The 24,093-nt window shown below is 48.2% G+C and overlaps 2 protein-coding genes across 4 annotated transcripts; both read right to left on the bottom strand.

The window, feature by feature from the left end:
* Positions 1–5,932: 5,932 nt before the first annotated feature.
* On the bottom strand, positions 5,933–17,919 carry ELP6 (elongator acetyltransferase complex subunit 6). Of its 3 annotated transcripts, none has more exons than XM_044253687.1 (7): positions 17,764–17,919; positions 16,164–16,242; positions 14,693–14,763; positions 12,062–12,180; positions 10,260–10,461; positions 8,117–8,263; positions 5,933–6,964 (listed from the first exon to the last, which is right to left on the bottom strand). In XM_044253687.1, exons 1-7 carry the CDS (start codon positions 17,815–17,817, stop codon positions 6,836–6,838), a joined length of 801 nt encoding a protein of 266 aa, XP_044109622.1. In that variant the 5' UTR covers positions 17,818–17,919; the 3' UTR covers positions 5,933–6,835. The 3 variants fall into 3 exon arrangements, with proteins under 3 accessions (XP_044109622.1, XP_044109624.1, XP_044109623.1); XM_044253689.1 differs by having other exon boundaries at positions 8,143–8,263; XM_044253688.1 differs by lacking the exon at positions 17,764–17,919 and adding an exon at positions 16,937–17,238.
* A 1,316-nt stretch (positions 17,920–19,235) lies between these two features.
* On the bottom strand, positions 19,236–19,511 carry LOC122909475 (40S ribosomal protein S29-like). The gene has a single exon (XM_044253690.1). It carries the CDS (start codon positions 19,509–19,511, stop codon positions 19,347–19,349), a length of 165 nt encoding a protein of 54 aa, XP_044109625.1. The 3' UTR covers positions 19,236–19,346.
* Between the last annotated feature and the right edge of the window lie 4,582 nt (positions 19,512–24,093).

Raw genomic sequence — 24,093 nt, 5'->3', positions numbered from 1 at the left:
AGGCAGGGAGGGAGAGCACGGAGGGAGAGGGAGAAACAGACTCCCTGCTGAGTGGAGAGCCCAACACAGGGCTCGATCCCAGGACCCCGAGATCATGACCTGAGCTGAAGGCAATGCTTAACCAACTGAACCACCCAAGTGTCCCATGTCCTTTCACACCACTCTTAACAGATTTCAAAATGTTGACTGAAGTTATTCATGGGAAATAAAGTATTCGAGCTGTGTCAAACTAAAAAGACTTCCATACTAAAGAAAACCATTAACAAAACACACTGACTAGATAGAAGAAGAGATTTGCAAATGATATACATCTATATATAAGGAGTTAATACCTAAAATACATTAAAAAAAAAACCTCCTACAACTCAACACCAAAAAAAAGTCCAATTAAAAAATGGGCAAAGGGACGGGACGCCTGGGTGGCTCAGTTGGTTAAGCAGCTGCCTTCGGCTCAGGTCATGATCCCAGCGTCCTGGGATCGAGTCCCACATCGGGCTCCTTGCTTGGCAGGGAGCCTGCTTCTCCCTCTGCCTCTGCCTGCCACTCTGTCTGCCTGTGCTTGCTCTCGCTTCTCTCTCTATGACAAATAAATAAAAAGTAAAAAAAAAAAAAAAAAAAATCTTTAAAAAAAAATGGGCAAAGGGGGAGACAAACCATAAGTGACTCTTAATCTCATGAAACAAACTGTGGGTTGCTGGGGGAGGGGGGTTGGGAGAAGGGGGGTAGGGTTATGGACATTGGGGAGGGTATGTGCTTTTGGGTAAATTGGAAGGGGAGGTGAACCATGAGAGACTATGGACTCTGAAAAACAATCTGAAGGGTTTGAAGCGGTGGGGGGGGGGAGATTGGGGTACCAGGTGGTGGGTATTATAGAGGGCACGGCTTGCATGGAGCACTGGGTGTGGTGAAAAAATAATAAATACTGTTTTTCTGAAAATAAATAAATTGAAAAAAAAATGGGCAAAGGACCTTGGAAAGACATTTTTCAAGAAAACATCCAAATGGCCAACAGACACATGAACAGATGCTCAACATCACTTATCATCAGAGAAATGTAAATCCAAACCACAATGAGGTATCACTTCATACCTGTCAGATGGCTAGAATCAAAAACACAACAAGTAACAACATTGGGAAGGATGTGGGGGGAAAAGGAACTCTCAGGCACTATTGATGAGAAGGTAAATTGGTGTAGCCATTGTGGAAAACAATACGGACTTCTCAAAAAATTAAAAACAGAAATACTATATGACTCAGTAACTCTACTTTTGGATATTTACTCAAAGAAAATAAAAAGAAACATAAAAAAAAAACAAGAACACTAATTTGAAAAGATAATGCACCCCTATGTTTATCATAGCACTATTTACTATAGTGAATACAAGATACAAAGCAACTCAAGTTTCCCTCCATAGATGAATGGATAAAGATGTCACACACACACACACACACACACACGCGCGTGCGCACATGCGTTAGGATATTACTCAGCTATAAAAAAGAATGAGCCGTTGCCATTAGTGACAACATGGATGGACCTAGAGGATACCATGCTAAGTGAAATAAGTCAGACACAGAAAGACAAATACTGTATGATTTCACTTATATGTGGAAACTAAAAATGAAAAATAAAAAACAGAAACAGATTCATAAGTCCAGAGAATTGGCGATTGCCAGAGGGGAGGAGGAGAGGAGGATGGGCAAAATAAGTAAAGGGGATCAAGAGGTACAAACTTCCTGTTATCAAGTAAATAAATAGCAGGAATGCAAAATACAGCATGAGAAATTTAGCCAATAACAATGTAATAACTTTGTATGGTGCCTAATGAGAATTACCATTACTTGTATGGTGGTGAGCACTGCATAACGTATGTAACTTTTGAACCACTATGTTGTACACCTGAAACTAATAATGTAAATTAACTATACTTCTATTAAAAAATTTGCCCTATTTAAAGGAAAAATAAGCAAGATTGGCATTATTTGCAGATGTTAATATCTGAAAAAAGGAAAACATGAAAAAATATCTAAAAATTCAGGAATCTCAATTAGAGATTAGTTTAGAGAAACTAAAATAAGTTATACCTTTTAAAAAGTCAACTACAGGGGCACCTGGGTGGCTCAGTGGGTTAAGCCTCTGCCTTTGGCTCAGGTCATGATCTCAGGGTCCTGGGACTGAGCCCCACATCTGGCTCTTTGCTCAGCAAGGAGCCTACCTTCCCCTCCCCCTCTGCCTTCTCTCTGCCTCCTTGTGATTTCTCGCTCTGTCAAATAAATAAATAAAATCTTAAAAAAAAAACAAACACGTCAACTACATCCCTATGTCAAAGTCACCATAGAAAAATCCACAACATTGGGGGCACTTGGGTGGCTCAGTTGTTTAGGCATCCAGCCCTTCTCAGGTCTTGATCTCAGAATCATGGGTTCAGGCCCTGTGTTGGGTTCCATGCTGGGTGTGGAGCCTACTTAAAACAAAACAAAAAAACTAAAAAACTCTATAAAACCAGATCATTTCTTCTCCAATAATAAAAAGCACTTAATAAGAGAGTATTAATTTCTTCACTAATTTTTTAAATAAAATGATACAACTACAATTTTTAAAATGAGAACAAAATATCCTTGAAGGATACTTTACGGAGTTTAGTACCAAGCTGGTGAAATTCATCTGGATAAGTAAGTGGGGCTGGTACCCTTTTAATAAAGGCTCCTGAGAGCAGACATATACTAACCTTTCAATACCTAGTAAAAACAAATTTCAGAAAAGCTCAATTTTAAGAACTTTACATATAAATAAACCCAAACTACATAACAAGAAAGGATTACTACTTTTCAGTAAATCCTGTTGGGCTATTTAGTTAGCATGGAGACAAATTACAATAGTGTAGCAAATTCTTTTTTTTTTTTTTTAAGGATTTTGTTTATTTATTTGATGGACAGAGATCACAAGTTAGCAGAGATGCAGGCAGAGAGAGAGGGGGAAGCAGGCTCCCTGTTGAGCAGAGAGCCCGATGCCAGGCTCGATCTCAGAACCCTGGGATCACGACCAGAGCCGAAGGCAGCGGCTTAACCCACTGAGCCACCCCGGCGCCCCAATACTGTAGCAAATTCCAAATCAGTTAACTTGAAGGATATTTTAAAAATATTTTAAGCTAGAAACAACAAAAACAACAACGAAGCACAGCACCTTCATCCCACTCGGGAAGGAAAATACCTCTCCCAAATCCTGAAGAACTAAGGTACCATCAGAGACAAAACGGGAGTAATTCCAAGGTCTTGTTCAAAAAGTATTGCCTCCATAACTTCTTCCCCAATTCTCTGCTCCCTCAACAAAAGCAAAAAAGTGACGGGGAAATAATTGCTCTTTCCTGTGACGATCAGCCTGTCACCGTCCATTACTTGAGTTGTTTTGATGGCCCTCAACATCAATCTCCTCTGGGTCACATTACTGAGACGCCTGTTTCCTAGCTCCCATCAGAGCACAGCAGGTGCCTTTAGGATGGTCTTTATCTTAATGGTCTCTTAAATAAAACGGGTAGTCCACAAATATTTCTTGAACTAATGCATATTGGAATAGAAAACAAATCTTTCTGAAGATAAAATGTTTTTAAAAGTAGAAAAATACATACATGAACAAATGATAAAATCCTTTCCAAAATATTACAAAGAATGGATAAAACAAGGTTGACCTCAGATTCTAACTGATAAGTGACTAAAGATGAGGAATACATTCTCCACACATGGGAAAATAGAGAGAGAAAATCAGCCTAGTTAAAGAAGTGTCCGTTTTCACACAACTCTACACAACTGTTGAACTCGTAAAAGATAAGTTAAATCCAATGTTGGTGGAGGAAAACTTACAGATCACTGTTAACCGGCTCCATCATTCTGAAGGACAATATGATACCACGTGAGGGCCGGTCCACGTTTTGTTCTGCCTTTTTAAATTAGGTCAGCTCCATACTCACCATGAGGCTTGAACTCAGGACTGGAAGCCAAGAGTCACATGTTCTACCAACTGAGCCATCCAGATGCCCCAATCCATGCTTTAATTCAAAAACTCCAATTCAGGGAGAAGACTAAAATTTCATCATCCCTCACCTTCATAGGCCCCCTTCCCCCGCTTTTTTTTTATTTTTTCAAGTTTATTTTCTTTTTAGTAATCTCTATACCCAGTGTGGGGCTTGAACTCACAACCCGGAGACCAAGAGTCACACGCTCTTTCAAAAGAGCCAGTCAGGTGCTCCTTCCCTGTTTTATTTATAGCACTTAGCACAGTCTAACTCTACATAGATTACTTCTCAATTTCTTGCAGGCAGAGACCTGCTCTGTCATGGTCATACCCTCAGTGCCTACAGCAGCCTGCCACCTAGAAGGTGCTTAGTATTTGTTGAATGACTGTATGAATGTTCTCAGGAAACAAGTATTAATCCCACCTTCAAATAGGTATAGTATATAACATTCCTAGGGCACCTGGCTGGCTCGACTGGTGGAGCATGCGACTCTCAATTTCAGGGTTTTGAGTTTGAGCCCCATGTTGGGGACAGAGATTGCTTAAAAACAAAATCTTTATAATTTTTTTCTTTATAATTTTTTTAAAAGATTTTATTTATTTATTTGACAGAGAAATCACAGTAGGCAGAGAGAGAGAGAGAGAGGAGGAAGCAGGATCCCCGCCAAGCAGAGAGCCCAATGTGGGACTCGATCCCAGGACCCCGAGATCACGACCTGAGCCGAAGGCAGAGGCTTAACCCACTGAGCCACCCAGGCGCCCAACATAATTTTTTTTAAGAGATTTTATTTATTTGAAGAGGGCAGAGATAAAGTATGAGCAGTGGGGAAGGGCAGAAGGAAAGGGAGAAGCAGACTAGCCACTGAGCAGGGAGCCTGATGTGGGCTTGATCCCAGGACCCTAGCATCATGACCGGAGTTGAAGGCAGATGCTTAACCAATTGAGCACCCAGATACCCCCAAAATAACATCTTTAATGAGATTAAAAATAGTAAAATAGTATTTGTAACACAATTTATAATTACAAATCCCAGAACTTACCCTCAGAGAATAGCTGAGCAAATTAGGATAATGACACCATGAAATGCTCAATAACCATTAAATGTTAAAATATAGTGAACTCAGGGACACCTGAGTGGCTCCGTCAGTTGAGCATCTATCTTTGGCTCAGGTCATGATCCCGGGGTCCCAGGACAGAGGCCCGAGTCGGGCTCCCTGCTAAGTGGGGAGCCTGCTTCTCCCTCTCCCTCGACCCCTCCCCTCAGCTTGTGCTCCCCCCATCAAATGAATAAAATCTTATATTAAAAATTTAATTAATTTACACTTTTTTTTTTAAGACTTTATTTATTTATTTGACAGACAGAGATCACAAGTAGGCAGAGAGGCAGGCAGAGAGAGAGGAGGAAGCAGGCTCCCCGCGGAGCAGAGAGCCCAATGTGGGGCTCAATCCCAGGACCCTGGGATCATGACCCGAGCCAAAGGCAGAGGCTTTAACCCACTGAGCCACCCAGGCGCCCCAAAAATTTAATTAATTTACAAATTAATTAAGTGAAGTAAGTAAATTTATGAATTTAAATTGTAAATTAAGTGAAAAAACAGAATAACAACATTCATATAAAAAAAGATTCAGGGTGCCACGCCCATTCAGAACTGTAGCTCAGATGAAGCTGGTATTAATACTGAAGAGTATTCATAAAACAACCATTAGATTCTTCAATAACCATAATTTTCAAATATTCTATCAGGTCTGTGATATTTTGGGAAGAAAAGTAGCTACTATTACTGGTTATTAGTAGGATAACCAACACAATGGTATGACTTGAGGGGAGGAGTAATGAATTGTTCCCTTTTACAAAAACTAAAAAATGTGAGAAGTGGAATTTTAAAAACAGATATAAATTTCCTCAGTCCCTGCAGAGCAGTGTTCTTGTATCATTTTATTTATTTTTAAAATCAAATTCATTGCGGTATAATCTGCATACAATAAAAATGTACACACTTTAAGGGACTGCCCCTGGGGTCTACCCTGCGCCCATCTTGACTGACGGGCATCTATGGGACACTGGGGCTAGAGCTCACCTCTTTGGTCTTCGCAGGTGAGGGAGGCAGCAACTTGCCAAGGCCCCATCCCTCCTGGCAGCAAGAACACTCCTTACCCCTCTCACCAAGCCAGGAAGCATCAAATGCCAGGGACCCCAGAACCAGGAGGGAGTGAAGCCGTGAACCGAGTGGCGCCCCTGGTTTCTGGGAGGCTCGGTCAGCAAGTGCGGACTTCAGTCAGGCTCTGGTGCCTACAGCTGCTCTCCAGCCTTGAGTGCACCACCAAGCCTCTTTAAACTGGTTTTCTTACCGGACTGAAGGGCAAATACCTCTGCAGGATGCAGGTAAAAATGAAATGTGACAGCCCATCACGAGGAAGCCAAGATATGGGGCTCTCCTCATGCCAGCCATGATTACCCACGGCGTTCCTCGGGTGCCAGCCACCCGGGACCATCTCCTAGCTGGCACATGATCCCGTTGGGTGGTCGAGGCGAAAGCATATTTAAGCGTATTTAAGGGAAGGCTCCCAGCACCATTTTCACCTGGGTTTGACATGTGGCGTCTCTCTCTGCAGAGGCTGGGTTACCACTCCCTCTGTGTTTTCTGCCCAGGGCCCCGGGGAACGAGGGCGTCCATCACGGCCCCATTCCACTGCCCCGCACCGCAGCGGGGCTGCCGGTCCAGGCTGAAATGCCACTTCAAAGGTGTACAGGTCCATTCTGACCCATCGCTCTATCTTTCACATCTGAAAATGGTCCAAGGTCACTCCATGTGCTCCTCAATCAGGTCACAGAACAGCAGGAGACATTCCTTTGGCAAAAAAGGACACACTTTTGTCCTGTATCTTGTACTGGTAAGTGAGGCTCCGGTCCCGCTGGGCCGCAGGCTGTGATGGTGTCCGCCAGAGGATCTTCAGCTACAGGGACAAGGAGAAGAATGAAAGAGAAGCAGAGCTCCCACGTCCCTGCCTCCTCCACCCCCCGGCCACCAAGGCCTGCAGGGGGTCCCAGTCACGTGCCACGCAGCCATGCGGCCCACTTTGGAAACAAAGCTTATTACCAGCTAACTAAAACGAACCCTTCGGTCTAGGAGTGATATCTGCTCGTTACAGAAAATGTGTAAGAGAAGGAAAAAGAAAAACAGCCCTCCAGGGAAAAACCACTTAAGTGTTTTTATTTTCTCTTTTGGTCTTTTTTTCTATGTGTGGTTTTGTTGGCTACCCGGATTCTGAAAATCAGCTCATGAGAGTCAGTACATTCAATCAGGCTCAGGAAGGCTAGACGTTTATTCTGATGATGTCTCAATGCTAGTCATTCGAGAACGTTCTGGGGGCCTAGCCTCAGAGAACCTCCTCTGAACCCTTTGCTCACACGGCGCACATAGGCGCCACCAACACAGCATCCCTGGGCTTGCCCTTTTGTTTTCTTTTCTAACCCTGGGCCAGAACTCTCACCCATGCTTAATGGGTCAAGAGTGGTCAATGTCAAGGTAACCTGGAAGCCGTGGCAGGGGCTTTGGGGGATATTCCGAGAGAGAAGTTCTAGAAGGCAGAGAACCCCTTGGGTGGGGGTCGAACCCCTTGGGTGGGGTCCTTCCCAAGACAGAACTCTAAGCTTCTGCCTGAGTTCTCAAACATTCTGGTCAGAGGCAGCAGCGGGGCGGCAGCACCCCCAGCCATGGGGATCGTCCTCCCAGGTCTGTAGCTTAAAAGGAGCAGCACTGCCGAGTATACCAAGCCTGCTGTGGCCCTGCAGAGGCCTTCTCAGCACTGCCGAGTATACCAAGCTTGCTAATGGCCCTGTAGAGGCCTTCTGCTGCTGGACAGCAGAATTCTGCTCCAGATGTGTCCTTCGGGCACAAATGGGACCACCGTGGAAAATGTGCACCGCTGTGTGAGGCTAGCCCCATCTGGAACAGACTCTGTCTTGCATTCACACAACTCCTGAGGTTTCCCTTGTACCCGAAGGAACGCCCCAACCCAACAACCCCTAGGGCCCGACACCATCCCACATAAGGTCTCGGCTCAGGCACAGACGCAGTAACTTGTGCCCCGTGAGCCCCTGCACACCTGCCCGTGCACATCCCTGCAGAAACCCGTAGCCAGGCCCTCAGCCCGCAGGATCAGGTGGCTCTGGTGACTAAGGCCATTTAAAAGGATGTCATTCTCCTCGTCCTCGGCGTCTCCACTGTCGTGTACCAGGGCCACGATGTTTCCCTGCAACAGAGAGTCAAGTTGAGAAGCTGCTCCTCCAGGCAGCGCCATCGGGGGGCCCCGGGCTTTCAGGGCCTCCAATTCCCTGCACGTCTTCACCCTGATCAGCCTCCACGCTACTGCTGTGGCTAGGAAGGATGCCTGCTTACACTCCAAGACCCTAATTCCAGCCTCGCCAGCACATCCAACCAGCTCAATCCCTCTTAAACCAAGCTCAGCTTGGCCTGTGGTCCTCCATGTTAGCAGAAAGTGCCGTCTTTCTGCCAGGCTCCTGTTCTTCTGGTCCGCGGCTCCTGAGTGCTCAGCACGGGCCAGACCGCAGCGGGGATCAGAGGGCAGTGGTGTGGGCCTGGAGATGACAAAGGACACAGGCCAGGAGAAAAGGCAGCATGGGGGACTGAGGGAGCCCAGAAGAGGCATCCTATCTGGCCCAGCGGAGAGGGTCAGGAGACGGCCGCACGTGAGCAGAGGAAGAAGGGCAGGCAGGAGCTGGCCAACCAGAACCACAGGGGGAGGTCGACCCGCTGAAGGGGATACGCTGTAAGTCCTTTCAGAGGCACACTCTCCAGTCGTTAAAAAGAAGAAAGCAGGGGCGCCTGGGTGGCTCAGAGGGTTAAAGCCTCTGCCTTTGGCTCAGGTCATGATCCCAGGGTCTTGGGATCGAGCCCCGCATTGGGCTCTCTGCTCAGCAGGGAGCCTGCTTCCTCCTCTCTCTGCCTGCCTCTCTGCCTACTTGTGATCTCTGCCTGTCAAATAAATAAATAAAATCTTTAAAAAAAAAAAAGAAGAAGAAGAAGACAGCACACCCAAGTGCTCCGTTCTTAGGCAACGGACACCAAGATACAGGTGTGCTATGAAATGGCATGGCAGGTACCAGCGACGGGAAGAAAAACACACGACAACAGGAAACACACACACTACATAAAACATGTTCACAATTGCACAGACTCTCGGGAAAAATATCCACGTGGGGGAAGAGACCGCTACTTTGTACTACTCTTTGTGCTATTTACTTTTTTCTTTCTTAAACTATTCTCAAGTTTTACTCTTTCAACTGAAAGAGGTATTTTTACAAAACGAGGGTAGCAGCAGGCCACAGAGCAAGCTAAGCTGCAGGCAGTGTGCCTGCCGCCGTGTGGCGGATCGCTCCCTCCACGCCCCTTCCGGTCCCTCCTCCTCCTGTTCTCTCTGTCGCCTCTCTGTCTCTCTGTCGCTCCTGGCGCCTGTGACTGCAGCCCTGTGGTCCCTGGAGTTCCCCAGAGGCTGGCTGCCAGGCAGGCCCTTGCACAGGAGGGTTCAACATGCCCTGCTGGGAACATACAGCCCCGCCTGACTCCACTAGCTCCCCCCACCCTCTGCCCAGCACTGCAGCCTGACCGCACGGCGCTGAGGGCCACAGGCGCCTGCCAGGGGCACCATCACGTGCTGAAGAACGGCCGCCAGGAGCCAGAGGCTGTGTGGGTGTGTTGCAAACTTCGTGTCACTAAACTCCTGCCATTGGGTTCCCGTGAGTCAGGCACCGAAGCCATTCCTATATCATATAGATGGGTCTGCTCCCATTGCGCTGTGTTGGCAGAATCCCCAGTTTTGCCTCATCGTTTGACAGTTAACAGTTATGTCCTATACTTGCATCACATCTCACAATTTTTTTTATAGCAGTTTATACCTTAACTGATCTTCAAAGTCCATGCAGAGTGACAATGACTTCTCCCAGGACACGAGGCAACGTGTGCCGGAGCTAGGACTGCTGTAGTACCACACACGACCGGCTACCGTCAAGACAGTACCGGTCAACCTTTTCATTTGGAGGCCCTTATTTTTTAACAGTGGCAAGTAGGGGAGTGGAGGATGGTAGACCAAAAGATTTCTGGGCCTACCAGCATAAAGCCAAACCCCAAGGTGAATCCACAAGAAAGAGCACCGCAAGCAAGGGAGGTGTGGATCCGCCTGGGCCCATGGAGGTCAGAGGCGGGAGCACGGAGAGCAGGCCGATCAATACCTTTTGTTCCCAGCACACAGCAACTCTGCAGTAGTGCATGAAGTCCAACACAGCCACTGCCCCCAGGCCTAGGCTCAGCAGCACACTGAGGTCGTCCACCAGCAGGACCGGGTACCTCCATGCGGCCTGTCCGTCCTCCATGGGCTTCAGAGCCTCGCGGATAAACTCATACAGGGGCTGCAGGTTCCCCACATCGGCCTCCCTGGAACATCAAGCACGACTCATTAGAGAGTTCTCTCTCTACGAATGTTTATCTGGGACCAAGAAGCCTCACAGGAACGGGCCGGGGGGAGGCAAAGAACTGGATCACAGGCCTTGGCCAAAGGGGTTCCTGATTTTGTTGGAAAGAAAAGGTATGCGTGTACATACGAGCGAGCTGTACTTCAAACACTCTTTGAGGTCTAGGAGGTACAAAGCACTGGGGGACACAAAATAAACAGCCTCCCTGACCCTCAAGAGACACCATGCCACCCCTCCACCTAAGAGCTAAAGCACTGGAAGATTAACCTGGATTAGGCAGGCAGGAGAAGCCTTCCCGGGAGGCTGTCATGGGGACAAAAAGCTAAATAGCAATTCAGGTGACCTAGCGGTGAGGGACCAAGGTCTAAGGGCTGTTTGTGTACCAAACAGATTCCGCCTGTTTCTGAACAAGCCTCCCCAGTGTCTACCCGGGGCGGACACCTCCCAGCAACAGAGGCTCAAAAAGCACCAGAGCACAGGGCCTAGGCACCAGCCCACACCCCAGGTCTGAGCTCCACTAACAGCAAGGACAGCAACTTCCCACAGCCTGGGGGTGAAGTGTAACCAGGCCCATCACTCAGACGAAGACACCCAGGTTCGGAGATGGTAAAGGCTACGTGCAAGATCACACGCACAGGGTCGGGGCACGGGGCCTTCTGACTCTACACCGCCTTCCAGCCACTGCACAAGGCCCGGTCTTGTGGTAGGGAGGGAGAGCTCCCGCAGGGACTCCCTTGTGGAGCAAAGGAGAGCAGCCACGTGGGGGGTCTGCACAGAGCTGTGTTTACGTTGACACTCATAAAGGACAAGAAACAGGAAAACCAGTTTCAGAATAGCAAACCCAGGGTCAACAGATTTTTTCTTAAAAGGCCAATAGTAAAATTTGAGGCTTGTGGGTCCTATGGTGTCTGTCTCAGCAACTCAACCCTGCCGCTGGAGTGCAAAACAGCCAGGACAATATGCAAACAAGGGAATGCAGCTATTCTAATAAAACTTTATCTACAGGGGTACCTGGGTGGCTCAGTGGGTCAAGCCTCTGCCTTTGGCTTAGGTCATGATCTCAGGGTCTTGGGATCGAGCCCCGCATCGGGCTCTCTGCTCAGCAGGGAGCCTGCTTCCCCACCCCCTGCCAGCCTCTCTGCCTACTTGTGATCTCTCTCAAATAAATAAAAATATAAAATAAAAAAAAATCCTTTATCTACAAAAACAGGTAGCTGACCCACAGGCCATACTTTGCTGAGCCCTGTATATCGAGCCAAAAATAGAACAAAGGTGTGTCCTAAGGCTCTGAGCCAGGGTTGGAAAAAACATACTGTTCTGCCACACTCCCAGCAAATAATGCTTTCTATAACTTTTGAGTCAGCCATACGCCCTCTGGCCCATGAGGCCCATGAGCCAAGGGCTCTCTGATGAAGCCACAACACCAGGGAAGCGTCTGCCTTCTGGAGGCAGCTCCGTCCTCTCACACGCCACATGCCAGGAACAAGGAATCACAGAGCAAGCCTGATCTGGGCCCCCCCCACCCAGTGGGTACTTCTGGGCAGGGGTGGGGGCTGACTGACCTGAGGAACTGCAGGGGGTGTGGCTCTGCCTGGGCCCGGAAGAAGACATCCACCGAAGACTTAAGTCCCTCGAGGAACACAAGCTGCCCACATTCCCGGGCTGCAGTCAGGCTGACACCCTAAACAACACGGGAGAGTGAATCACGGTGCCTTGCAGGCGAACCCACCCCGGCGGCCAGACTCCAGCTCACAAGAGGGCACAGGACACATTCTAAGCCCCGTAAACGTGCAGTTGTCCACCTTTGGTTGGGGCCCGTGCCTTCTTTCCACTGGGTGTCCCCAACCCACCAGCCCCACTGTGCTCAAGTCTGCCTTTATTTTATTTATTTATTTATTTTTTTATTTTTTTAAGTCTGCCTTTATATTTAATGGTCACTTCGCAAAGAACTGACGTTTTGCTTACATGTCTGTTTTCATCATGGCTGAATACTTGGCTTTAATTTGCAATAGTATCATGAAGTCTATCATAAACTCTTCAAATGTACGTATTTACCAAGTTAAGCACATTTAGAGACGATAATAATGACAGTAAAATGGTGGGAGGGGGCACCTGGGTGGCTTAGTGGGTTAAAGCCACTGCCTTTGGCTCGGGTCATGATCTCAGGGTCCTGGGATCGAGCCCCACATCTGGCTCTCTGCTCAGCAGGGAGCCTGCTTCCCTCTCTCTCTCTCTGCCTGCCTCTCTGCCTACTTGTGATCTCTGTCTGTCAAATAAATAAATAAAATCTTTAAAAAAAAAATATGGTGGGAGAATGACCAAGGTCTGAAAAGTGCTGGCTGCAGAAGAAAGGGCCAGATGCTGGCTCTGGACCTCACAAACCCTGTCAGGTGCGCCTCAGCGGCACAGGACCTCAGCGGGGCTCTGAGGTTTTCAGTAACACAGCTCCCAGACTGACTGCCAGGCTGCTGGCGACAGAAGACGATCTCATCAGCAGCAGGCTCTCCTTCTCCTCCCTCTTCCCCAGAGGCGGCACTCCCACGACAGCTAGGGTGACACGAACTCCTGACGCACTAGTTCGGAGGTGGACAACGGAGGTGGCAACATAGGCTTCGCGGGCCATGATCTGTGCTGTTACTCCTCAGCTCTGTAGAGTGAGGGCAGCCACACACGATTCATAAACAGATGGGTCAACCCCTGCTCTAGATCAGCCCTTTTTTTTTTTTTAAAGTTTATTTTTAAAAATAATCTCTATACCTGATATGGGGCTCTTGATCCCTCAAGGATCAAGAGGTCATGGACTGAGCCAGCCAGGGGCCCCTAGAGCAGAACTTCTCAATAGGGCTCTTCATGACCTAGCCGACTGAGAAGCTCTTAAGTCACCCAATTATAAGGCAGATCCCGGAGCGCCACTCCAGACTTCCAGAACCAGAAGATCTATGGGCAGCGCCCAATGATCTGCATTTCGACAAACTCCCAAAGATGGATATAATCTAGATAGGAAGCCCGCTGCTCTATCTGTGCAGAAACAGGTCACATGGAACTCTCTAGACTCCTCATGCCCCTAGGCCAAGTCTCAAGTGTTCATTCACACCCCGGTGCCCTCCACTAAGCAGTGCCATCAGCCCCAGTGACCCCTGGCAGACAGAAGGACTCCTGCTCGTCACCTCTGCTCTCGCTCATTACCGTTCCGCTAACCGCAGTTCAGTAACACACCCAGAGCACAGAGGCTCACACTCCAGCCCTCCATGTGCCCAGTGCTGTGTGTGCCAGTCCTGCTGTGTCGACGACAACTCAAAGGTACCAATCTGGACACGAGCGAACGTTGATTTCTCATCCAGAAACACAGATGCTAGGGTCACAGAGACATGCTTCACAGACGTGGAATGTAACATGTTCTTAACATGACTGCTCTCCCTGAGCTCATGCTCTGACCTCTAACACAGGAACTTCCTCCTTCTCTGCAGAGGATGGGAAAGAGTCTACCCTCCTCTTACGCTCTCATTTGTTTCTCCCCAACACAGTGACATCAGGCGGTGACATGGCCCTGTAGGAAAACTGACATTTCAATACATTGCTGCTAATGAGTGGCCTGCTTCTCTCCCTCTCTGAGGCGGGCCTACTAAAAACAAAACAAGACCAAAAACAAAAATAGAAAACAGTAAGCCCCCACGGTCACGGGTCAGGGGTGATGGCCTAGGCTAGGCCAGAAAGTTCACCAGCCTCTTGGCCGTCTTATTCTTTCCTGCCTGCATCAATTAAGATGAAGGACAGGCCAAGATGAGATAAGGAGCAGGGGACAAAAGCCCCTCTCCCCACATCTGGGGAGATGGAAGCTCTAATCTTAGAGAGAGACAGGAGGCACTCAGTTTGGTGGTAGAACAAGCTGTGATCTTCAACTCAGCAAAACTGAGATTAAAGCCCACACTGAGAAGGAGAAAATCGTAACTGGTCCAGAGTCAGTAGAGTTGCACCGGATTAACAACAGATGTGGTTCTATAAACTAAATTAATAAAACAGGAAGAGATGCTGCCTTAGCCCTTCAGATAAGGGGTTCAGCACCCTGTGATTTCCTTAGTCTCTCTCTTGCTAAGTTCTCTACAACCCAGAGAGGGGAGACCAGCCTTGGCCCCACTCACACCAGCGTAACCCACATACTCAGGGACGGCACCTCGGAGGTCCACAATATTTACCAACTTCCTTCCCACGATATTGTAGTGACTGAAGGACTGGACGAGTGCCACAAAGCAGACTTTACAATTAGCTAGAAAACAAAGCAAACAAATTTTTAGTGAAGTCTTCACTTACAATCACTCTCATCTAGTTCACACTTCTGGAAACAAAAGCACTGGGGCAGGTCTAGACAGACTCAAGGGGCCTGGCAATATGACATACACAATTTCATCCTAAGATGCACATTTTCTCATATATGTATTATTTCATCAAACCTGAGATGTAATTCTGTTACGTGTACTACTAGGTATACCTTACTTTGTTCTATTTTAAACCAATGGTGGTTTGTTTTTTTTTTTAAAGATTTTTATTTATTTATTTGATAGAGAGAATGATCACAAGTAGGCAGAGAGGCAGGCAGAGAGAGAGGGGGAAGCAGGCTCCCCACTGAGCAGAGAGCCCGATGCGGGGCTCGATCCCAGGACCCTGAGATCATGACCTGAGCCGAAGGCAGAGGCTTAACCCACTGAGCCATCCAGGTGCCTCATCGAACTGTGCTTTTTAAAAACATTATTTGAGATGCGTGGGTGGCTTAGTCAGTTAGGGATCTGCCTTTGGCTCAGCTTTTGATCCCAGGGTCCTGGGGTAGAATCCTACATCAGGTTCCTTGCTCAGCAGGGAGCCCGCTTCTCCCTCTGCCTGCCACTCCCCCTGCTTGTGCTTCTGCTCTCCAATCTCTCCCTGAAAAATAAATAAATAAAATCTTTTAAAAACAAGCAAACAAATAAATAAATAATGTTTTCCGTTTATTGTTGGCATACAGAAATACAACTAATTTTTTTTAAAAAACTGGTCTTATATCCAAGAAGTCTTAAGGCCCTAGCTACCTTATGGAACACAATTAGTTCTAATAATTTAACCGTAGATTCTCTTGCTCTTTCAGTGCTGACAATAACATCATCTGGAAAAGAAAACAATTTTCAAAGCTTTGAATTATTACAACTAAAAGTGCCAAATGTCTACCCTCTATCTTGGCCTGGCTCAGCAGGGGCTCAAGAAGCAATCAGTTGATAAATGAGTCTCTTTTTCATCGGCTGTTTTCTTCTTCTAATCTGCTTCTATAAATTGCACTGGCCCTACAGTTTCCCTCCCTACGTTCTTTAGGAAGCATCTACTGCCCGGGCAACTTGTCAATGGATCCAGGGCCTAAGGACCTCAAGTACACAAGGACCAAGGAGCAACTAAATCAGGAGGCCACAAGAGTCTCCGTGAGACTGCACACACGCTTGGTGGAGAAGAGAAGATACAACATGGATACAGAGAGTACGTACCACCCTTTGGGAGGATGGGCAGGGAGCAAGGCGGTCAAGTAACCTATGACCTAATAAACAGCCATCTGGCTACCCAAACACCAAAGCCCTGTTGGTTAATGCTATTCCCATTGTGTTTTGCCTTAGGTTTCTTTTTCTACAACATCAATGAATCCCGTACCTTTGAGGTAGAAGGAGAGAAAGTGGTGTACAAGGAAGCTGCCGTCTGTCTTGGCATCACAGAGTAGAGTCAGTTTCCCCTAAAAGTTAAGAGGAACACAAAAAGGTGAATTAGACTCCTTGGAAAGAGGTCAGTACCTTATACACACAGAGACACACACATGGATTACCAAAAAGAAGGAAATAAGTCAAAACAAGGGAAAGAAACAATACTTGAAGTGATTGCTTAAAGTGATGGATTAAATCACTTGTTATAGGTAAGCATATCTTGGCTTCTACTTCTCCAAGGCAAGCAGAATGAAGTGCCTCATCTTCCTCATTCACCATGGTACCTCAGGGACCAGTCCTGGGGAGAACAATACCCTGAACAAAAGAAGCTTTTACTGTCAGAATCCAATAAAAATCACAGCCTGCCAAGATGGGAATGGGCATTCAAAAAACTAATCTGATCCAACTTAATTCCTATTTCTAATTCTGATACCAATTCTGTCCAATAGGGTGGGGGGAGAGGGGAGAAGTAAAATTTGGCAGACCTCCAGTAACAAGGTTCTCATCCCAGGGGCCCTAGATGAGAGGTCTGGTCATGGAAAATCCTGGAAAGACTATATCTAAAGATGGACTCCACAGGGGCTGGCTGCCTTGCTCCAGCCACCTCTAGTTCCCTGTCAAAGGGGAGGCTGGGATCAAGTGGTATCTGATAGGACACGTTCATGTTGTGAGTTTCCTTTCACTTATAAAATTTGAAAAATTGCACTATCAGACGTTGAGGGTTACCTCTAGTGCTGTCATTTCCTGGTGCCCACTCTGACCCCCCATTCCTCCACTCCGGCCCTGGGCTGAGCACTCTGGAGGTGCCCGAGGTAACTAGGAAGGTCACCAGTGCCATCTGCAGGCTTGGGCAACTGACACCACAGGTTCCTAAAAAGGTCCGACTGGTACACATGGGTGTCTTGGCTGCCTGGTGGAGCTTTCCATTTTCTTGGGAGGACAGAGTTTGTAAAATAAATCAGGTTGGTTTCCCGGAAGATGTAAGCCCCGGGCTAAAATGTGAAAAATTTCGGGATGCCCCGGAGTGCGGAGAAAACAAAGTGGCGGAGCTGTCGTGCCCCAGGCCGACTTGACAGAAGCCGACGCTGGCTGAGAGCAACTTGGAAGAGCAGCATTCAAGACCATGAGGAGGAAGAGGAGCAGCGATCACTGCGACCTGCACAATGCCGCAGGGCCAGAGAGAGAAACTCAGGGCGAATGAGAAGCTAGTCTTCTGGGAAACGGGGAGAATCAAACTCCCGACTCTCAGACAACCCCCTCCTCTGGGCGCCGGGAGCCAGTGAGCACGCACAGGGCTCCCGGGTACTGGTCTGGGAACGTAAACCAAAGCAGAGGCGGCCAAGCTTCCAGCGCACTTTGAGAGACGCGCACCCTCCGTAAGCGCCCGCGCCGAGCCCAGGTCCCCCGTCGGCCCTCCCCGGACTACAATTCCCAGGCGCCTCGGTGCCCGCGGACGTCGCGTCTTTCCCAAGAGTCCACGTGCGCTTCATCCGGGGATGCGGTCTTCCGCCACGCTCCGGGGCCCGCCCCCTTCCCGCCGCGTGGCGTCTTACCTGCTCCGCCCTGTCAGGGGTGGTGTTGAGAAGGTTATTGAGTTCTGGGTACATCCCGAGCTCCGGGCTCGACTGTCCCAGACTGGGAGTCGGGGCTGCTGCGGGGACGACAGAGACCAGGGAGCTGCACACCACTCGAGCCGGCGCGGAGGAAGCGCGCACGCGCAACACCGCTTCCTGGCGCCGCCTCAGCCAATCAGGCGGGCGCCTGAACCTGGGCGCTGCGGGCGCACGCGGGAGGGTGCGCTTCCGGCTGAGGTAGGGGCGGGGGCGCGGATCCTGCGGTGACTTCTTGAGGCTAGCCCCGCGGGGCAGTGGTCTCAGAGTGCCCGCGCGACGGGTCTCTTCCGCCTTCCCTTGGCCTCCCTCTCTCCCCAGCCCCGGGCCTCGGGACAGTGCAGTCAGCGCCTCCACCCGTACCTCTCGAGCTCCTGCTGTGTGTCCTCCCAAGTCTCCAAGTTCGGGCTACTTAGGGAGCGAGATGGGTGAGGATGCCCGCGCATTCTCGCAAAACAGAAAACAAACGTAATAATCATGGGATTGTGTATGGAAGAGTTCTTGGGGGAAAAAAAAAAAGCACAAGCTGGTTAAGGGAGTAACGGTGGGGTAAGGATAGGTTAGGAATTAAAGAGGTTATCAAGATAGGCTCACTGTGAAAATGTGATCAGAGCACACCTTGTATGCTCCCACTCAGGGCTTTTGCACCAACTGTGCCTCCCTCCTGGAATGCTGTTCTCCCAGACACTCGGAAGATTTAAAAAATCCCCCACTTGTTCCAGGTCTTTGCTCAGATATCACTAATCTTCGAGGCCTTCTCTGACGATTCTGTTTAAATTGCAAACTGTCCTTTCTCCAACACTTAACCCCTGCTTTCTTTTTTCCATAGCATTTATATCTAACGTAACTATATATAGTTCTCGTGTACCGCAGTGAGCCTCAGAGCACCAGGGACAATCCTATAGTTCAGCAAAATCACGTTTATTGATTCATTGCCAAGGAGAGAAGTAGCATACCAGTAGAGTCCTGGGACCTCACGGAGCAAAGGAAAGGCCGTTGTTTCAGGATTTGGGAAAGGATGGAGTTCAGGTGAAATTTAAATGAAGTGGTGTTTGTCGATAGGCTGGAAACAGAGCATAGCTGTGTGTACGGGGTCAACATCTGGCCAGGACCGTAAAGAGGACCAAGGTTTCCAGTGCATACCACAAGGTTAAGATAGATGTGGATGGGGAGGTGGGTGGGGGCGGGGGGGTGTGTTAAAATAGATAAAGAAGGTAACAGTACACTTATCTTTTTTTTTCCACATTAAAACACTCATAATTGAAATATTTTTAGGTGCCTGGGTGGCTCGGTCTTTAAATGTCTGCCTTTGGCTCAGGTCATGATCCTGGGGTCCCGGGATTGAGCCCCACATCAGCTCCCTGCTACATGGGAAGCCTGCTTCTCCCTCTCCCACTACTTGTCCTTCTCTCGCTGTATCTTTCTCTGCCAAATAAATAAAAATCTTAAAAAATACATTTTTATTTTATGTACAATGAGTTGGCATTAAGGTAGGTATTGTGGATGACCCATTCAAGGAAGTTCACTTAATCCTGCTTAATAAAGCCTGTCTCCTTCGCATATTGACAGAAACACTGGCAGCAAATATTGAGGCCATTTTTCTGGATCAGACCTTGCTGGTTTGAGCAGATGTGGCAAGAACCCTGGACATCTTTCCTCAGATGGCTCCAGTAGAGCTCCTGGTGAGCCATCTTGTTCTCTCAGATGCAACAAGGCAGAAGGGAGAGTACACTTACCTTGACGAGCAGTGAGAAATGTATAGGATGGTGAATCATTATATTGTACACCTGAAACTACTATAATATTGTATGTATATATCTCAATTTAAAAAAAAGTTTTTGGGGACACGTAGGTGGCTTAGTTCGTTAAGCATCTGCCTTTGGCTCAGGTTATGATCTCAGGGTCCTGGGATCGAGGCCCGTATTGGGCTCCCTGCTCAGCTGGGAGCCTGCTTCCCCCTCTCCCTCTGCCTGCCTCTCTGCCTACTTGTGATCCCTCTCTCTCTGTCAAATACATAAATGAAATAATTAGAAATAAATAAACTTCATGGATGTAATTTCTTATTTGAAATTCCCCACCTGGGCTGGAAATCTCCCTGTCAAAATTACTTAGAGTCTCCAGCCAGGAATGGGGCATTATATGCTTACTAGTATGTGAAAGAGAGAAGAGCATCTCCTGGCATCCAGGGGCTAGTTCTTGGTGTTGTCCTGTTTAGCATAAACAAGTTCATAAAAGAATATCAGGCTGATTATGATGGGTCATGACAAAACTAGTCCACTCCATAGTTACGTTGAACACAAAACAAGAGCAAGTCTGAGCCGCAAACAACCAGACATCCCCGCTCCCAGCGAATGACTACTGCTACTTTACCATCACAGCTTTAGCCTCACTCTTGTCTGCCCTCCCTGTAGATGAGATTAAGGTACCTGATCATAGAATTAACCCTGTTTTGACAGCATCCAATACTAAACCTTCCTCTCAATCACCTAACAAACCAAATCCTGTAATTATGTTCTAACACTTTTTAAAAAAATATTTTATTTATTTGACAGAGAGAGAGAGATCTCAAGTAGGCAGAGAGGCAGACAGAGAGAGGGGGGAAGCAGGCTCCCCGCTGAGCAGAGACCCCCCCCCCATGTGAGGCTCGATCCCAGGATCCTGAGATCACGACTCTAGCTGAAGGCAGAGGCTTAAACTGAGCCACACAGGTGCCCCAATGTTCTAACACTTTTTTAATTAAAAAATTTTTTAAAAAAATATTTATTTGATAGAGAGAAAGTGAGAGAGCATGAGAGGGGAAGTCAGAGGGAGAATTAGACTCCCCCCACAGAGCTGGGAGCCCTATGTGGGACTCGATCCCAGGACTCCAGGATCATGACCTGAGCTGAAGGCAGTCAATTAACCAAATGAGCCACCCAGGCACACTTTAATTAAAAAAATTTTAGGGGCACCTGGGTGGCTCAGAGGGTTAAGCCTCTGCCTTCGGCTCAGATCATGATCTCAGGGTCTTGGGATCGAGCCCCACGTAGGGCTTCTGCTCAGCAGGGAGCCTACTTCCTCCTCCTCTCTCTCTGCCTGCCTCTCTGCCTACTTGTGATCTCTGTCTATCAAATAAATAAATTAATTAAAATCTTTAAAAAAATTTTTTAAAAAGACTTTATTTATTTATTTGAGAGAGAGAGAACACGAGCCATGGGTTGGGGCAGAAGGAGAGAGGGAAAGAAGTAGACCCCCAATGAGCAGGGAGCCCAACATGGGGCTCAACCCCAGGACCCTGGGATCATGACCTGAGCCAAAGGCAAAAGGTTTAACCCACTGAGCCACCCAGGTGCCTCTTAGCTTCACCTTTTTAACTCAAGGAGTATTTCACCTTAGTTCCTCCTCCCTATCTGGAAACAACCCCAGGGTTCACTTGTTCTTTGTGCATTTCTCAAGGATGCTGTCCTTGGTCACCTGATGTCCAATGTCTTTCAAGTTGCTGTTGCATATGTTTGTATACATCATCTTTTCCTTTTTTTTTTTTTTTAAGCAAGAAAGAAAATCTCGTCCTTTCGACTCCACTTTGGATGGAAGTAGAAGTTTGTGAATTATCTAGATGAACCAGAATTTAGAAAACTTTTCTTTTTGTTTGAGCCTTTTTAACAAAAATTTGACAGAGATCACAAGTAGGCAGAGAGGCAGGCAGAGAGAGAGAGAGGGGAAAGCAGGCTCCCTGCTGAGCAGAGAGCCTGATGCGAGGCTCTATCCCAGGACTCTGGGATCATGACCTGAGCTCAAGGCAGAGGCTTAACCCATTGAGTCACCCAGGTGCCCCTTTAAAATTTTAAAAAAAGATTTCATGGGTGCCTGGGTGGCTCAGTGGGTTAAGCCGCTGCCTTCGGCTCGGGTCATGATCTCAGGGTCCTGGGATCGAGTCCTGCATCAGGCTCTCTGCTCAGCAGGGAGCCTGCTTCCCTCTCTCTGCCTGCTTCTCCATCTAGTTGTGATTTCTCTCTGTCAAATACATAAAATCTTAAAAAAAAAAGATTTCATTTATTTGTTCATGAGAGAGAGAGAGAGAGGCAGAGGGAGAAACAGGCTCCCCACTGAGCAGAGAGCCCAATGCAGTACTCGGTCCCAGTACCCCAGGATCATGACCTGAGCCAAAGACAGGCACCATCTGAGCCACTGATGCGCGCTCATGTTTAAATCTTTAATCCATCTGTAACTGGTTTTTGTGTTTGGTGTGAAGTAAGGGATGTACATCAGTTTTGGAAGTAGTATGTTCTATTCAATCTTGCTGTAATTTGATTGGTATTGTACTGAGTCATTAAATATAGTTTGAGAATAGGTATCTTTTCAATATAAAATGTTGACTCCTCTTGTACTTCTCCATTTTTCTATCAATAGCAATGGGTTAAATCCAGAATTTTCTTTTGACAAAGAGTACCTCTGTGAACATACTCATTCATGTCTTTTGGTACTCGCCAGGGTATGTATCTGGAGTGAAATGGTTGGGTCAGAGGAAAGGTGAACTTACCATGAAGCTTATAAATCTCATATTTTATTCACACAATGTTGCCCGCTCTTTCTTTCTTTCTTTCTTTCTCTTTCTTCCTTTCCTTCCTCCCTTCCATTTGTTCGTTCTTTTCAATAGGCTCCATGCCCAGCATGGAGCCCAACGCTGGGCTTGAATTCAGGACCCTGAGATCAAGACCCGAGCTTAGATCAAGAGCTGGATGCCTGGGGCACTTGGGTGGTTCAGTTGTTAACCGTCTGCCTTCAGCTCAAGTCATGGTCCCAGGGTCCTGGGATCGAGCTCAGCAGGGAGTCTGCTTCTCCCTCTCCTTCTCCATGTGTGCTCTCTCACTCTCTGTCAAATGAATAAGTAAAATTAAAAAAAAAAAAAAAAGAGCTGGACGCCTAACCCCTGAGCCACCCAGGCGCCCCTCTATTCCTTTCCTTAATGAGAATTCCTCTCTCCTGTTGTATAAACTTCAGGTCCCCAGAGAGCTGGGTTCGCTCCTGGTCATAGTTTATGCACATGTTGAACAAACCAACGCAAATCTGGAAAATTCAAACCGAGGGATTTGATGCAGGAAATTGGGTCCAAGGGTGTGGAAAGGACTGGAGAAACAAAAGGGAGAAGATAGATGCACCCTCTGCCCCACTTCTGTCTGACCACCCCTGGTAGAAAACATCACACAGTCCTGCTCCAGCTCCACTCCAAATACTGTTGCAACCACACCATAGTTTCCCTTTGCCTTCCTGTGGCTACCTGATGAATTGTTTCTGCAAAGTGCTGCCTGGCGCTTCCAGGACCTCTGACAAGAGAGTTTTTACAGCCCCGAGTTGAAGATTAACCCGGAGGACCCCACAGACCGCCCGCTAAAGCAAAAACTGGAAGTGGGCTTGGGCAATCTCCCGCACGTCCACCAGAGGGCAGCAGACACTGTCTAAAGAGGCAGGGCGCCCGAGTCCCTCGCGAACCCGAAACCGCTGCAGTCCCGATCCTTTCCAGGGTGCCCGCGGGCTGACAGTCCTTAGCTCCCCTCCCTGGAAGCCTGGCGGTGGACTCTTCATGGGCTCTCCTGCTCCGGAGTCGCCCTCCCTCTGTAATGTCCTCGCCTCCCTACCCTTCTTCCGGCCATAGCGCCCCTCCTGCTCTAAGAGGGGGAGACCTCACACACCCGCGGAGCTGGCCCAGTCCCGCGCTGACGTCCTCTCCCGCCGCTCCCTCCGTCCAGCCAGCCCACCGTGCTTCTGGAGGCCTCAGAGGCAAGCCCACGCAGGGCCTGAGCTTCTCTGCTCCCTGTATGTAGGGCTCATTCTCCACGCCAGCTCCTCATCCCTGAGCTCGGCCCGTGTGCTTATGGAGCTGCACTAGGCAGACCCCCTTTCCAGAAAGATCTGCAGGAAGAGCCATCAGGAGACGACCTCCGGCTCTCAGATCCAGCAGGCTCCGCCTGGGCTGCACAGGGCCTCCTCCAGTGATACAGCAGGTGCTAAACGAATGGGATGAATGAATGAATGGGGAAGAGACAGAGAAACAGGCTCCCCGCTGAGCAGAGAACTTGAGCTGAGGGCTTGATCCCAGGACCCTGGCGCCTGTGCCTGTGGCCTAGACTTCTCACGGCTCCCCGCTCATCATTCCTCCAGCCTGCATGGCATTTTAAGATTTCTCCCTCTCCCAGTCCTCACGGTTCAGCCCCCGCTGGCCTCCTGCCCCCTCCCTCTAAGGCCGCTGCACCCCATGCCCTCTGAAGCCACACTTGGAGGGCATCAGTCCCACCT

Source organism: Neovison vison, chromosome 6 (assembly GCF_020171115.1).
Source record: "Neovison vison isolate M4711 chromosome 6, ASM_NN_V1, whole genome shotgun sequence".
NCBI classification, from domain to species: Eukaryota; Metazoa; Chordata; class Mammalia; order Carnivora; family Mustelidae; genus Neogale; species Neogale vison.
The sequence above is the reverse complement of the archived record's forward strand: the minus strand, read 5'-3'. Positions and strand labels throughout refer to the sequence as shown.

What these genes read in the sequence shown, in the direction of transcription:
- ELP6 (XM_044253687.1), bottom strand. Translation starts at nt 17,817, where the DNA reads ATGTACCCAGAACTCAATAACCTTCTCAACACCACCCCTGACAGGGCG. An exon ending in TCTCTCCTTCTACCTCAAAG is followed by an intron (nt 14,764 to 16,163) that starts GTACGGGATTCA and finishes TTTGTTTTCTAG; the next exon opens with CTAATTGTAAAGTCTGCTTT. An exon ending in GCAGGGATGTGCACGGGCAG is followed by an intron (nt 6,965 to 8,116) that starts GTGTGCAGGGGC and finishes TTGTCCCTGTAG; the next exon opens with CTGAAGATCCTCTGGCGGAC.
- LOC122909475 (XM_044253690.1), bottom strand. Translation starts at nt 19,511, where the DNA reads ATGGCTCACCAGGAGCTCTACTGGAGCCATCTGAGGAAAGATGTCCAG.